A 16,323-nucleotide genomic window follows, 5' to 3' on the forward strand; every position below is an offset into this window, starting at 1 on the left:
TCGCCGTGACTCTGGGGTACAAACCCCGCAGCGCACGCAGGTCCCTGCGGGCGCGCACGGGCGATTGCGGGAGAAGGTGCGCGGTGCCCGGCGCTGCCGCTGCCCGGCGGGCTCAGCCCCCCGCCCCGCTCCCGGCGGCGCCGCTGTCACCCTGCGGGGCTGCGGAGCTGTCCCCGCCGGGCCGTGGGCGCACCTGGGGGCCGGGAGCGGGGCTCTGAGGGGCCGCTGACCGGGGGCTGGGGGCGGTATTTAGGGAGCGAGTTGGGAGCGCAGCGCCCGAAAGTTTGCTCGGCGGCTTTTTTCTTTTTTACGCTTGTCTGGGAAAAGGGTATTCCTGCAGCCGGGACGCGGGCGCCGAGGGGGACACCGGGGAGTGGGAGGTGGCAGCACCCCGGAGGCAGGGGTCGTCCCGGCGGCTCCTCTGATCGCCCCTGGGCGGGGGGAGGCAGCAGGCGGGGGCGCCCGGCGGGATGCGCGGCTGCCGCGGAGCGGAGCCAGCCCGGCGGGGAGCGGAGGACGAGTCCTTGAACCCTCCCGCGCTCCGCCGCCGTCGCTCCGCTCTTTTTTTTTTTTTTTATTTCCCCCAATTTATTTTTATTATTTTTTTTTTTTTTTGTTTTTTTTTGTTAAATCACCGCTGCACCCTCACGGTGCGCATTCATGCGCCCGCTGACAGGCGGAAACCCCGGGCGGGCGGAGAAGGCGATGCCCGGCCCTGCCGCCGGCTCGGCGCGGGCACCGGGCGGGGGCGGCCGCGCCCCGCGCACCTCACCTGTCCGCGGGGAACCCCCCGGGCCGCCGCCCCGCCACCCCACCCACGAGGGTCTGCCGGTGTCGGGCGGGGGGACCGCGGCGTGCGGCGGAGCGCGGGGGTCGCGCGGCCCCTGCGGCTTTAAGGAGATGCGTTTCCCAGCCTGTGTCGCAGCAACTTTGTATCAGTCATGTCGCCCGGCGGGTGAGTGACGGCACGGCCCGGCCAATGGCGCGGCGGGACGGGCCCGGCCGCGCGCCGCTCCGCGCCCCGCCCGCCAATCGGGGCGGGCGGCGGGCGGGACGTAAACTTGAACTTTATGTGGGCATGTGACATGTTTTTAAAGGACTTGGCACCTTTTCCCGTCCCCTCCCGGGTGCCGCTCCGTGTCACCGGGCGGCGCGGCGCGCCTCGGCCGGGCGGGCAGGCGGGGGAGGCGGGCGGGAAGCTGCGCCGCCCGCCCTGCCGCTCCGCTCTGCGCCGCCCTCCGCTCCGCTCGGCTCCGCGCCGCGCCGCGGGGGCGCGGGGGACGCGCTCCGCCGCAACAGGTACCCGGGGGCGGGGGGCGCCGAGACCCGCAGCGGGAAGGTGGGGCTGGCGGGGTGTGGCGGGAGGCTCTTGGCACTGGGAAACCCCCGCTTTGGAGGTTGGGGGAGCGGCGTTTGCACGGGGCGAAAAAAGCGCTTTTCTGCATCGCTCGGGGGTCGGGCGGCGAGGAGAGAGCACAGGAGGGGCGAGCTCGGCCGAGAGCGGGTTTGGGCTCTGGGATCCCGCCCCCGCCGCGGACTCCTGGGATGGAGGGAGGGAGGGAGTGGGCTCCCCCACGCGTGACAGCCCGGATTGCACCTGCGGGGAAAGCAGACAGGGGCGGGGGTGGTGGTGGTGGGAAGGGTTGCAAAGCGGTGCCCGCTGCCCGGGAGCTGCGGTGATGCTCCACGTAGCGTAGGGTAAAAATAGGAAAATAAGCGTGCGCGCTGCTTGCGTGGGTGTTTACACGCGTGTGTGCGTGTGTGTGCGAGCACGGGGGGAGCAGCCCCCGCCGCGGGGACCCGCGCCCGGCGCCGCTCGGGGTCCGTGGGCGGCGGTGCCGGGGCTGCCCGTGCCGCCAGCCGCGCTCCGCTGCCCTGGAGAAAGCGGGGGAAACCCCAGCCCGGCGGTGAAACTCTGATCCCCTGGGCAGTTTTCTGTCAGCGAGGTGGCTGGCAGACGGTGAAACTTAGAGAAAATTTCGTTTACAAGCACCGAGAAATAAGAAGTGTGTGGCCGCTTGAGCCATCAGTTTATTTTTTTTATGAAACTGGGTTTACTTCAGATTTTCCCGTATCTAGGTGACCTTTTGGTTGCAGGGATACCAGGTACCATTTGATTTTTTATTTGGCTGTTGCTGTGAGACTGGTTTCATGCCTGATTGATTGGAGACCTGTGCTGCAGAGGGCTGTGTTTGTTGATATGTTTGGGGTGAAATACATTAACTCGAAGTGTCTAAGTAGTTCTTGGGGGAGGGAGTCTGGAGAACCTGCTATGCTTGTAATATATCTTCCTTTGCAAAATACCAGATATAGATAGTCTTGGTTCCAATAAGCTTTTGTTGTGGTCTGTGGATGTTTTATCCCACCGTCAAATTTGTTTAGTGAAAGTTAGTTAAAAAAGGCATGTCTGTGTAGTAGGTGAAGTGTGGATACCGTGGATAAATGTGCGAGTCAAGTTGGAATAAGTTCTGCTTAAAAGAACAAAACCAAACCCTAATGCCAGCAGCAATCTGTGAGATGATTAATTCGGTTCTGGTATCCACTGAGGCGCTTGGAGGTGACAGATACCAGCACTCCTAAAAAAATCTTTTTGCTGCTGCATTTACGTCTGTCATTTTAAACAGAACTTGTATCAGGCCACAAATAATCTCTGCTGGTTTTTGGTCCTCTCGTCTATATTTACCAGCCTCTGGAAGTGCAGGATCAGGGCATTTTCCAATTTTTTTTTCCTTTGTGTGACCCAGATTTTTATTCACTGAAGTCTTAAAGTATGCTCACCTATTGATTATATATGAAGTTCGAATTTTACTGCCATGGGAGAAGTGGCTACAAAGCTCAAGTACTAGTGTAATGTTAGGCCTATAACTGAGATTTCTTGGTACACAGTGGTTCTGCTGGTGTTTCTGAGGGTTAAAATTCACTTACATCCTAATTTTAAGCCTTAACTAAGTTTCCTGGTTTTCAGAAATGCGGGTCACTCACAGCTGCGATTGATTTCTCTAGGAAATTAGACTTGGTCAGCACTTCAGTCAGGGGTAGGTGATTGTTTGGGAGTGACTTTATATGAAATTAGGCACTTTTGTCTGAAAATTTTAGACTATAGGAATGTGATTTGATACACACTATGATGTGAGACACATGATTCTATGTTCTAATATAATTTGTGCTTGAGGGGAGTGTAGGCATAGGGCCATAGTTCTAACTAAAGGCAAAGAAGTATTCAAGTAATTCATTTTAAGGTTCTTTGTTTTTATAATTTTGCTTAAAATAGTGTTGTTAAGTAGTGTTCAGTAAAGAGGTTAAACACTGAATTAAATATTGAATACATTCAGAAAAGAAAAAAATATTTGCTTGATATTGTAGCTGCTGGCACTTGAGTTTCTACAGTTCTAACGATACTGTGAGCCAAATCCTTAAAAAATTAAAAATTGTTGTTACTTTTATGTGATTTTTAGACTATTGAAGACTAGGTCATGCATTTTGCACCCTGCCTTGAGAAAGTGGTAGGTGGGATGGGAGGGATTTTTTTTAGGGTCCATTTTAGAACAAGGTTTACATTTCTTTATTTATTCCTCTTGCCATGGAGGTTTGCAGAATTTGCAGAATTATGGATCCACTTAGTAGCCAGGCATCCCTGCCTAATCTAGTCCCCTTCCTCTGTGGCAGAAACGTTTCCTATTCAACTTTTGCTCTACTTCTCTCCCCTCTCCATGTCTCCTTGTATAAGGAGCTAGTATAAGAAGTTTGTATAGCTGCGAAGGGGCAAGTCAACTCCCAGCCCCTCAGAACCGCTGCTTCCTTCTAAAGCATCTTATGTTATGCTGGATGATGAGGACTATGAAGAATAACCCCTGTAGCACACCAGCCTCCCTTGCTTTGCTGTCCCTGTAGCATGGCAGTGGAAGGTACTTGGAGGAGCAGAGCTGTGATGAGCCATTTCCACAGAGTTTACATCCCACCACCATGTCCTCCTTCCAGGACCTCTCTGGATCCCCTCCTTCCTTGTTACTCCCTTCCTTTTTTTCCTTCCGGGTCTCTGGGTGAGGGACAGCCCATGGTGCTGCTGGCACTGGCCATGGGGCTGCGGCCAGCGAGAGTGGGCGGTTGTTGTGCTGACCTTGCTGAGCTGTTCCTTTTGGGGCAGGGCTGGGAGCAATAATTTGGGTGTTTCCTAACTGCTGAGCGGTTTTCTCTCTGAACCCGTGGGGCTGTCCTACCCATGAGACCTTTCCCCTCAGTTTGATTGAAATTGGACAAATGCTTGAGAGATGATGGATGGGGCAGGAAAATGGGACTGGCAGGCAGACAGAGAGGAGGATAGACAGAGAGAGCGGATACGCCTTGTTTCCTTAGGAAATTAGGAAATTTCCTTAGGAAGTCACACTGTCCTGTCATTTATTAATTTTACTTTTTTGTATATGTCTTTGCTAGTTATGGAGACAAAAGGATACCACAGCTACCCAGAAGGCTTAGATATGGAGAGACGGTGGGGTCAAGTTTCTCAGTCTGTGGAGTATTCTTCCATAGGTGCTGGAGAGCAGACTGATGACAGTAACTACATGGAGATTGTCAACGTAAGCTGCTCCGCCGGCTCTTTTGCAAACAGCAGCACTCAAGGAAACAACAAAGAAAAACCTGAGCTACTCTCCTGCCTGCAGCAAGACAACAGTCAGCCTGGTCTTCTCCCCTCTGACATCAAGACTGAAACGGAGTCGAAGGAGCTGTCAGCGACGGTGGCCGAATCCATGGGTTTATATATGGATTCGATAAGAGATGCCGAGTACCACTATGATCAGCAGAACCAGGGGAGCCCAGGAAAGATCTACCAGAATGTGGAGCAGCTGGTGAAGCTCTACAAGGAGAACGGCCATTGCTCCTCTCCCCTCCACAGCGCCAGCAGGCCCTTGAGGTCTTTGATGTCGGACTCTGGGAGCACTGTGAATGGTGGTGCCATGCACACGATTGTCAAAAGCCCTATCATGTGTCAAGAGAAGAGCCCTTCGGGCTGCAGCCCTCAGAACATGGCCTCCTCAGTGTGTAGTCCTGCGGGGGTGAACTCTGTGTCCTCAACTACTGCAAACTTTGGGAACTTTGCCATGCACAGCCCCATCGGCCAGGGAACCCCTCTGTCGCGCTCGCCGAATGTTGAAAACCGGGGGTCTATGTTGCACAGTCCTGCACACGTCAGCAACGTGGGGTCTCCGCTTTCCAGCCCTATAAGTAGCATGAAGTCACCGATTTCTAGTCCTCCCAGTCACTGCAGCGTGAAATCTCCCGTCTCGAGTCCCAGTAATATCACTATGCGATCTTCTGTGTCCAGTCCTGCGAACCTGAACTCCAGGAGCTCCATTGCCAGCCCTTCCAATGCCAATAATAGGTCCACTCGTTCTAGTCCAGCGGTTAGCACTGTGGGATCGTCCATCTGTAGCCCTGTAAACAACTCCATAGGATTCCCAGCTTCCAGCACGCCAGTGGGACCTAGCAGAAGCCAAGATACCGTTCCTAGTCCAGAAACAAAAGACAAGGGTCCTCAAGAACTCACGTTTCCTAAGATGGAGGAAATGGAGAACGCCATCTCCAACAACAGTCAGATGAACCTTGTTCAGTTCATAAAACCTGAGCCAGACGGGTCGTTCGGCAGCGCCTGCATTGGTGACAGCAGCAGCAAAATAAACTCAGATTCCCCCTTTTCAGTACCAGTGAAGCAAGAGGCAGCCAAACATGCTTGTTCTGGTGCCTCTTTTAAAGGGAATCAAACAGTAAATCCTTTCCCCTTTACAGATGGCTCATATTTTTCTTTTATGGACGACAAAGACTATTACTCTCTTTCTGGGATTTTAGGACCACCCGTTTCTTCATTTGACGGAAATTGTGAAGGTAGCGGTTTTCCAAATCCAGGCCTACGTGTGGGGATTAAGCAGGAGCCTGACGATGGCAGCTATTACCAAGAAAACAGTATACCATCCTCTGCCATTGTGGGTGTAAATTCAGGTGGACAGTCATTTCACTACAGGATCGGTGCCCAAGGCACCATATCCTTGTCACGGCCGGTTGCTCGAGAGCAGACATTTCAGCACTTGAGCTCATTCCCTGCCGTCAGCACCCTCGTGGAGACCTGGAAGTCGCATTCAGAGTTGGCATCCAGAAGAAGTGATGGGTATCCAGTTCTAGAATACATTCCAGAAAATGTGTCCAGGTGAGCTGGCAAATTTCTTCTTTTTTTTTTTTTTTTTCCCCTTTCTTCTCCTCCATTAAACAAACAAGGCGTGAATTAAGATGGGGACCAGGGTGGTATTTCTCAAGCTGATGTGTAATTCTTGGTTTGAATTTCAGTTATTATCGTTAAATTTGTTGCTATCTTGCTGGTTTTTATTCTGCCTTTAATAAAACAAAGTGCTGGCTTTAGTATTTAAGAAGAACATATTATATTCTATTGTTATTAGGTTTGAAGGTATAGCTTTAATATGTTTATGAGCTCTTACTACTACAAATGTTGTTTTTCCCGTAATGAGAGCTTAGTAAAATTGCTCTCTTGTGTCCTATAATAGTTATTCTTCCTTAGCTAGTGCTTGAATGTGTTGTACCTCAGATGAAATGTTGAGATGAGGATAAGAAAATGATAGTGCCAGGAATCTGTTTTTGTAAAGAAGTATGGTTCTGTGTTTCCACCAGACTTTAACTGGTTAAGTTTAAAAAAAACCAAACATTACAAGCCTGTGGCAACGTATTATTTCTGTATTTTAACTGTAGGAACATTTGGTTTGTATATATAGAAAAATGACTCCAGAAGGAGGAGGGCTGTTAAAACTTGATGCATTTGAAAGGGAGAAATGGATAAACTAATCTCCTCACTTTACGTGGAAGAGAAATATGCAAGTGTCATTTGATTTTGGGTTTCTTGGCTGATTCCTGGAAGCACGTGCCTCTTCCGCAAGCAAGTGTCCGTGTATCTCACCAGGGAGGTTTACTTTCATAAACCCCGTAGTTTCATAGTCAATATTACAAGGCCTTCTGACAGCGTGACAGAGTTGAGATAGTTACACAGTCTCTTCATGTATCCAACAGGGTCCTGAAGGCTTTTGCTAAAGCTCCAACAGCTGGTAACAGAGTTGCATTTACCTTTCTCAAGTATTTTTTTCTCCTCATGAGATGTGCAGGTGCTGTCAGTGAATGAGGCATCTGCCTTATTCTTGGAGTGGAGTGAAGAGGGATGCGTGGGGTTTTCCATATTTGTATGGTACTAAATATTTCTGAAAATACAATGTCACAGTGAAAAACATAATATCTAAAACAATGGTGCTTTTGAGGAGTAAAAACAGCCACTGAGGTAAAAAAAGAGTTTAAATGCTTTATCCTCGTGTCTGTCCAGCACTTCTAGAATCTCCTTATCATTTTGCAAGCCATACCTCACTTTTTCTTTGGCCATTTCCAGTATGGTCTCTAAAAATGCACTTTTTAATATATCTTTCTCAGGTTTAAAGGGCTGTATCCCACCATCATGCTGAGCTTTGCATGTAGCTGGATATTTGTTATCATCCAGTCTTGGCTTAAATGTACTTTCTTGGATCAAGGAAGATGGAGTTACTGTTTTCTAGTTGCTTTACCTGATGAAATTATCGTAAATTGCATTATTTATATAGTGAGAAAAGTTCACCAGAAGACCGATGGAATGCCTGAAAAGAAAGACCCAATATTTTACTGCCTTTGTGGTTGAGCATTGTTGCTTGGGCAAGTAGCTCCTGCCAGCTGTGAGAGCTCTTGTGTGACTAAAAGCTTGCTCTCAGTCAAGGTTGTCATCCATTGCAGGGGCAGGCACAAGAAACAGGGAGATGCAGGTAGAAGCAGAGTTGTCACCAATAGCTGTGTTTTGAGTGACAGTTTCTCATAAGGCTTTTAAAGGAGTCTTCTGGTCTGACATTAGTCCGTGGTAGCTCTAGACCATGGATAATCTATGTCATCAGACTTGGTGATGACACAGGCTCGATATGATAGACTTTCCGGTCTTTGTTCTCTAAGCTGGTATATGTAGGGTATGCAGGTGAATGTAGCTGTTACCTTTGCAGGATTGAAGTCTTGAAAGTTTTAGTGCTCAGAGTTGTTACATGTGGAATTCTGTTTAGGTGATGGAGATCTTCAGGATTGCGACACTTCAGGCATCCTGATCTGTACTTGAGATTAGGACATGTGTCATCCTTTCAAATCTCTTAACTCAACCCCATTATTTAACTAAATGTTGTTCTTAATCTGCTTGGCAATGGCTTTATGCCAACAGTTGCAGCTGGTCACCTGTGCAAAGCCCTTAAAATTTTCAAGGTAAATTGATGTAGAGGTTGTTTTAGCAGTGCAGATTTGAATGCGGGGGTGCCTGCTTGAGTTTGTCTGCTGATGAGACAAGTCATAAAGAATCAACGTAAGATGTCACGCATGTAAAAGCTCGCTCTTGCTGTTGAACCTCAAACTGATCTTTACTTATTATTTTTGCGCTGTGTTCCAGCTAAAACGGAGGAAATCATGCTCAAGTTAGTTAATGCTCTAAAGTGTTGTATTAAAACATGCGTAGTTTAATACCATGTCAGATCCAACATCCCAAGGTGGGTTTCAGCTGTCCCATGTCCACATGGTAGTGGGATTCCTAAGTGTCTCTTCCCTTCATATGTCAAAACAGCAGCATCACGCCTCGAGATCCAAATCAGATCCTTGTTACTTCTAGTCAGGTTTTTTCTGATGTGTCAAGCATATCAGGCATCATACATTTTGCAGACTTCTATAGCATATGATTAACCCTTTGAAATCTGCAATTTTTAAGGTTTCTGGTATTCTAAGTCTTCATCTTTTTTCAGGTGTATGTATCTTTCAATATAAATTGCTGTAAGCAAAGATTAGGTGAAGGGAAAAAGAAGGCTACATGGTTCTCTAAAGCCAATATGTAACCAACATGGAATATATCTTGTTAAAGCAGCATTATTTTCTAAACCTTGATGTCATACCCTTTCTGAACTGCTTCAGACTTGCAGTTTACATGGTGAAAAGAAGTGAGTGACCAAATGAAGACATGTTTTCATGTTGAGAATGACTCTTTAGAATAGTACTGTAAAAAAAAAAATATTTTCCTATGAGGATATCACTTTTCTTTAATCAGTTACATTTGCTAGTAGTGTCTAATAACCATAGCTGAGCATTTAAAATGCCTTGCTACCTTGTTGACTGTGCCAAGCACCCACTGTCAACTAGAACATTTATCTTTTTCTCCTTAAGTTACTTTTATTAGATGTACACAGTTATGGTTTTGTTCTTTTTGAGTTAGTAGTAACTTTGTTTTATAACATTGCAACTTGTGGTGTTTGGGGAGTGAGAGCCTCTTAAGCAAAACCAAGTTCCCTTTTATTCTCTTTTAAATTTTTTTTTCTGCTAATACACATGCAGAACATGTCTTTGTTTTTGAAAGATTTTTGCATGTTTAATTTTTAATAAAGGGTGAATCATACTTGTCTGTCTGTGTGTATAGATTTCCACTCTCCATGAAAGGTGTTTCTAAGAAATAATGGTTTCCAAACTAAATGATAGCAAAGTGGTCTTGAAAAAGAAGTTGTGTCCAATTGTGTGATGTCATTGATGAAACACCTACACTAAGAATTCAGATAAGATTTCACTTCAAGGTGATTAGTGCTCATCTGAATCAGGGTACTAGCCTAAACCTCATGGTCGTGCCAATGTGATTTTCAAAATGGCCTAGGAAAATGTCATGGTTGCTTGAAACAACAGTAAATATTGAGGAGGATGACCTTTCTGCTGCATTAGCTCTCACCTAAAGCTTCTTCTGCAAATGTGCCTTTTCCCTCTAATTTCCATATTAACTCATGTATGTACACATACATACTCGCTTTTCTCAGTGGTTGTGGTGGAAACAGAGGGCAGATACTCCTACTTTCATTTTTTTCCTGGCAATTCCACTGGTGTGGGAAGAATTCACAAAGTTTGATCTGTTGTTATTCAGAAAGTTTAGTATTTTAACATAAATTGGGTATGTTTATTTATAATTGTGTTTCAATTGTTGTCATTCAAACAAGAAGATTTAGAATCTAATTTATGTCTGTTAAAAGGAGTTGAAAGATTGTCACTTCTTGGGGTTTATGGTGAATTTTTTGATCAAACATTGACAATATTTTATGGACTTCTTATATCTATCTGTTCCTGAGCCATTCACATGAATCAGTATTTTTTTCATAGACCCTACTTGAAACAGTTCCCAAAAAAACCCACCCCCACTCAACCAAAAATCAAAAAGCAACCTGACAACATGATCTTCACTTACCTGTAACCTTTATTGACTTGAATAATTGATTCTGGTTAAAATCAGATTTCAGGCTATTGCGAGTATTTTTGTAAATAAACTTTTATGTTAAATATTATCTAGAATAGTCACTTATCAGAATTATACCTGCCAGGAAGATAAAGGTCTGGTAAATATTATTTTTTGAATTTGTGAATGGCCTTGACCTCTGTTTGTTTGCTGACGGACTTTATGAGAAAAGGACCATGCTGTTAAAATATTCTCCATGCTTGGCAGGGCTCTTTTCCCCTTTAGCGTCCCTCAAATTTACTGTGCAAACTTCTTTCACAAATGATTCTTTAATATCATAGACCATAGCCTTAAATCTGTATTTTTCCTTAATTTCAGTTTGGGAATTAATTTCCTTAATTTCAACTTGTTTTTGTAGGTTCTTGTATAATTTTGTGTGATTTTTTTTTTTTTTAAACAGCTTTGGGTATAATCTTGACGTAACAGAGACCTCTGCATATTCTTTATTTCTCACTGAAGAAGTTAGGAGTCTGTATTAATATGTCAGGCGAGGAGGTTGAAAGGTTCTTCTTGGCATACCAGCATGCACTGAACAGCCTCAGACTTTCTACAGCTTTCTTTGTTGTTATTTTGGTGAGGGTGCTGGGGTTTTGTATTGTTTTTTATTGAGGAGTTCAAAGTCTGTGTAAAGTATTTTCCCATAAAATGTGACTGCTAATGATGCCTTATTTTCTCTTAAAATTATACACATCAATTGACTTCTGTGCTGTGACAGCGAGAAGTCCACATGACTGGAAAATTGTATTCCATAAATGAGTGGGTCTTCCAAATCTGAGGAAATAAGAGCTCTGTTGTCAGTCCATGTGCTTGGGCTTGATTGTTTCTTTTTGTGTGGGGGTGAGTAATGTTATGTATTACCAAAACATTTCGATTGATGGTCGATATCACTAAACTTTGCAATACTTGGCTGTTGGAAATCAGTTTGCCATATTTCATTCTGATGGTAGCTAATAGTTGTTGCTTGGTTTTTATATCGCTTTTGGTAGCAGGGAATCTCACTATGATATCTTCTTTTGATGGTGTTCTGAAAAAGGGGAAGGTGCGGTCACCTTCATGCACAGAATTTAGCAAGCAGAAGAAATTTTGATTATCCATTTTTTGACAGTGTACAGGGATCAGCCCATTTTCATGAGGACTGGAAGACACATCAATATGTACTGTATGAAACCATGCCCATCCTATTTTATGGGGTGTGTGCTGCAGTTAGGCAGGTGAGCATGCACAGGGGTTGCTGCAGCAGATTCAGTACTCGTGCAGTACTCCTGTTGTCTGCAGAGGGAGTAAATTGTTAAGTTGTGGTTCAATAACCTGTCCTTACTCAACCAGCACTTAACATTAATGGAGCTACAACCTGCTGTGAAGTGCTCTGCCCAGATGAATCAGATTTCTAGATACTTATTGGTGCTTTGCTGATCCCAGGCTTGAGTAGTGGTCGCTGTTGGGTATCATTTGTAGCTGAACAGGACATTGTTTGCAGTGGTGAAGTACTGTGTTGGGCCCTGCCTTGTCTGCTCTCGCTCTGGTTTTGCCCTTTGATTGGGTGTGTTGTATGTGAGAGCCAGGTCTGGTTCCTGGTCCAGTTAATTCTGAACCTCTAAAAACCAACAGGACAGTGAAACTTGGTGAGCAGTGTGATGTGATCTGGATATGGGAACAAACTGAAGGGATGGAAGGAGAAAGGAGCCTATGAAATATCCTAAGTGCACCTTTCTGCTAAAAGATGTGTTGTCAAGCCATAATCCTAACGCTTATATTTTCAGGGTATAGTTTTAAAAGGCGGTTTCTCTTTTTTAACTGTGTGTCTTGAGTCTTTGAACAGAGGTTGTAGGGGCTGGGATTAATAATGGACTTACTTGACCAAAACTTCTTGGAAAACAGTGGAATGCTGTGATTTCAGATTTAAGATCTTAGAGGTCAGAAAATACCCCAGTTTAGGATTAATATAGAACCATGACTTTTTCTCTGGAAAATGTGTCTTAAAATATGGCCGTATAAGAGTGATAAAAATGGTCCAACGAGGAAACTAAAAAGAGCGTGCGAAAAACAGGTATTAAATCCATCTAAGTTTAGTACTTTTATCAGCTTTCACATGCAGCTGGTTTCTACGCAGTGCTTGGTGCTCAGCATATGAATTACTTTACTTCAGTTTCCTCTGAGTGAGGGATCTGTGGAGGAAAAAAAACCGAGCAGTATTTCCATCGTGTGCAATTGACCAAGTTCTTGCAGCGTTATTGGGCACGTTCGAATGCACCCTAAATAGACCATGGCATGATTTGACTGCTTGCTGCCCTACCAGTGTAAACTGCAGGGGAAGGTCGCTGTCTGATGGGTCCTCCGAAAGCCCTTTCCTGCTGGAGCCACCTTGGCTTGGTTGCTGGAGGAGACAGGCTGACCTTGGAGGAAGGCATGTTTTTTGCTTTACGCTGCAGAGGAAGGGATTGCAGGTCAGGAAGTCCCTGTTTATCCATGCCAGCAGTTCCCAGTGTAGCCTGCTCCAGTACCACTGCTGGCAAAAGGAGCAGCAGCATCTCTCTCTCCCTCTCTCCTTCTGCGTGGGAGGAGGCACTCCCTTCTCAGACTTGGAAGCAGGATGCGTGCGCATCCTTAGTAATACATGTCTTCTCTTCAGGAACCCTGGAATTCTACAAAACCCTGAGAGTTTATGTACTTTCCAGACAAAGTTTTCAGATTAATTGTCTCTTTAGATGGGAAGCTTTGTGACCTTGTTTGGGGTTGTTTTATTTGTTTTTGTTGTTTTGTTTGGTTTTCCAGCTGAGGCTTATTAATGTGGTTTAGCAGAGCTTTGTGATGTGTTTTCTGAAAGGAAGTGATCTGGGGGTTTCCCTTTTTCTCTGATTTCTTTGCTGAAATCAATGCTGAAGGACTTAGAAGACAAAAAACACCCCCACTCCCCCACATCCCCCAGAACCCTCTCCCAAAGCAAACAAACAAACAAACAAACAAACAGAAGTGCAGAAAACCAAACCCATGCTGTTCATTTTGGATTCTTAAAAATATAGGTAACACTGGTTGTACCTATTCAATATGTGAACAAGGATTTTTGCAAGACACTCTTTATTTACTGAGTTGTATTATAGCAAAAGTTCCCACATTGCTGGGTGGTCACAAGAAAATGAAGTAGAATTTTATTTCTTTATCTTAAACAGTGAATTAAGCTCCTGCAATTAAATTAGAATGTGTTGTTAGCTGGTTGCTAAATTCAATTTTGCAAAATCTGCAGTCTCTAAACTGCGTATTGGCTTCCTGAACAAATTGATAACTTAAATTTCATATTGGGAGGTGGGGTAACTTAGGCTTTATATGGTATTTTTTGAAGAAGAAAAAAAGTAAACTTTGGTTAGAACACTGGAGCAGAAACAGAATCCAGTATTTGTGGATAATAATGTAAAATGGCTTATAGGAATTTGTACGCTCCCCTAAGATGCATGAGTACGCTGCTGATTGTGGTTAGTGATAATAATAGATCAAAGAGTTAGAGCCCTGAGGTTAGAAAGCAAATTTCAGACTAATTGCTGAATGTTTCTGACAATTTTTATATCACTTCACTCGTTTCCATTCTCTCTTCTGAACAATACTTTCTGCTTGCATCTGGAGGTAAAATAACTTTTTGAATGAGCTTTCAGGCTAAAATTTGGACTCAATATATGAGTCTTTTCTATTGCGCTTTTCATTCCATGTCTGCTTTCAGGAGGTGTTATCCCAAGTTTCTAAAAGTGGCAGCTTTATAAACCAATTCCATAGCAATTAGGTTTCTGGAAAATAAGCAAATAAAAAACCTTTCCATGTTTAACAATGTTTTCTGAATCTTTTGGATTTGTGAGAATATCTTAATTCCATTTTTGTGTACGTGTTTGACCATGTCAGGTGCATGTTCAGTTTTAAGTCTACAAAACAAACACGTATTTTAGAGGTTTTCTTTTGTGCAGTGTAATCCATCTGTGGTCTTTTAATCACAGGTCAGAATTGGGAAGTAAGTAGCTGTGTTTGTCCTGACCAGCATTTTGCCTGTCCCAGCTGCTGAACTGTAGGGTCTCACTGACTTTTTTGGCAATGGTTTTCTGACTACTGTGTTATGCTGACATCATGCAGTCCTGCAAATCCTGTTGCTACAGTACTTAATTTCTTTTGTTCTCTTCTTCTGTACCTGCCTCAAAGGGTCAGGATGGTGCAGGGAAACTGTCCCGGTCTCGGCTTGGGAGTTCCCCAAGGAGATTGGAGCGGTTACAAAGCAAAGCAGTGCTCTGCTTAATAATTTTTTACGTCATGCTTTGCTTCTTGATGGTGGATTCAGGCCATAGAGGGAAAGGGGGCTGAGAAGTTTGGCTGGCATGGGAAGGGCCCGCGGCCCTGCCATGCCCCTCCATCCCCGCCCGCTTGCGCAAGGCGGCCGGGTCCGTGTACCCGTGTGAATGCGTCACCTGGCGTGTCCTTACCCAGACCTGTGTTCTCCGAGCCCTTTGGAAACCTGGTTTCACAACTGTCGAGACCCAGTTTACTCTGGCAGTGTCTCACCTTGAAAAATCAATTGTGTTTGTGTCTTTAGCTCTCTGTTAGTGCTGCTGCGGGTAAGAGAGTGGGGAGGGGACTCTTTTCGTAGTATCATGGAATGGTTTGGGTTGGAAGGGACAAGAAAGATCACCTAGTTCCAACCCCCCTGCCAGAGACCTTCCACTAGACCAGGTTGCTGTAAGCCCTGTCCAACCTGGCCTTGAACACTTCCACAGGTGTGGCATCCACAGCTGCTCTGGACAACCTGTTTCAGTGCCTCACCACCCTCACAGTAAAGAATTTTTTCATAATGTCTAATCTAAATCTACCCTCCTTCAGTTAAAGCCATCCCTCTCCCCCCTGCCCTCCCTTGTTCTATCACTGCATGCCTGTGTAAAAAGTCCCTCTCCAGCCTTTGGTAGGTGGTTCACCACATTCTCCATTCACTTACAGCCTCTTGTCTGACAGGAGTAGTGCTGGAGGTAGGACCTGGTCTTCTAGTCAAGCTTCATCTAGGTCACTGCCCTCAGACTAGGAGCAGGAAAGGGATTGCTTCTGGAAGTACCTTAAGGTTGGGGCATCATGACAGCAACCTTTCTTTTCTCTCAGGAGGCACGAGTTCAAATATGAGCTGCTCCGAAAGGTCGGAGATCTCACTTTTAGTGCTGCTGAAGACTAGTCTCTAGAAACCTGTCATGCACTTCAGCATTTTTGAAGACTGGAGTGCCAGGGACCTTGCAAATGAAGGTGGGCGGGAAATTTGCACAGTTTCCAGGCAGACTATCTGAGCTGTCAGCTTCATTATTTTAAACTAAATTAAATTTGTGCTAGAGAGTGCAGTATGTTGGAGCAGTTAGAGAGCTCTTCCTCTAATGGTAGCTTTGGAGATACTTTGCTAGACATAACTGTGTTAACTTCCAAACTCATTTGGATAAAATAAATTAAACAACTAAAACCTTGCACAGGTGTGGGTCCTGGGATAGGGGAGAACTTCCTGGAAAAGTTCAAGAGTCTGTCTTGAAGACAATATACTTTTATGTTTGCCATTTCTAAGGCTCAAGGTCCATTCTTTTTTATTGTTCGGTAGAAATTGAGCACGTGTCATCGCTTCTGGACCACTGCACGTGTCGCTTGCCGTAACTGGCAAGAAGTCTTGTCCCAGACTTAGGCACAGTCCTTTGTTTATGTGTCTGTCCACGTCCTTACATTTGGGTAGTAAACCTGCTCTCTGAAGCTGTGTATGGCAGTGGACTCTCTGGGCACCCTGAGCTCAGCAGGGAGAGACCAGGATGCCCTGGGCTGCAGTGAAGGTTCTTTTCCCCCATTTCTTCAGAATTGCCCCCCAGCTGGTAGCCTGTTTGCTTGGATTTAGGGTACCTCATGTTTGGTTTTGAGCACTAAGGCTTTCTCAAGTTAATAATTAAAAACAAATATTGGCCAATAAATATTCCTTA

The 16,323-nt window shown here is 45.3% G+C and overlaps 1 protein-coding gene across 4 annotated transcripts in view; it reads left to right on the forward strand.

The window, feature by feature from the left end:
• The window catches only part of NR3C2 (nuclear receptor subfamily 3 group C member 2), a 205,386-nt gene that overhangs the window by 419 nt on the left and 188,644 nt on the right, over positions 1-16,323 (forward strand). The window contains exons 1-2 of one of the 4 annotated variants that reach the window (XM_039391008.1): positions 836-955; positions 4,432-6,196. In XM_039391008.1, the coding sequence (XP_039246942.1) occupies positions 901-955; positions 4,432-6,196 (1,820 nt within the window). In that variant the 5' untranslated portion in view covers positions 836-900. Of the gene's footprint in view, positions 1-835; positions 956-1,263; positions 1,300-1,898; positions 3,036-4,431; positions 6,197-16,323 lie in introns of those variants that run through there. The other 3 variants (XM_039391010.1, XM_039391009.1, XM_027732834.2) reach the window with 3 other exon arrangements.

This window comes from Pipra filicauda, unplaced genomic scaffold (assembly GCF_003945595.2).
Source record: "Pipra filicauda isolate LSUMZ 115617 unplaced genomic scaffold, ASM394559v2 scaffold8_size5757611_pilon, whole genome shotgun sequence".
In the NCBI taxonomy this organism is placed as follows: domain Eukaryota; kingdom Metazoa; phylum Chordata; class Aves; order Passeriformes; family Pipridae; genus Pipra; species Pipra filicauda.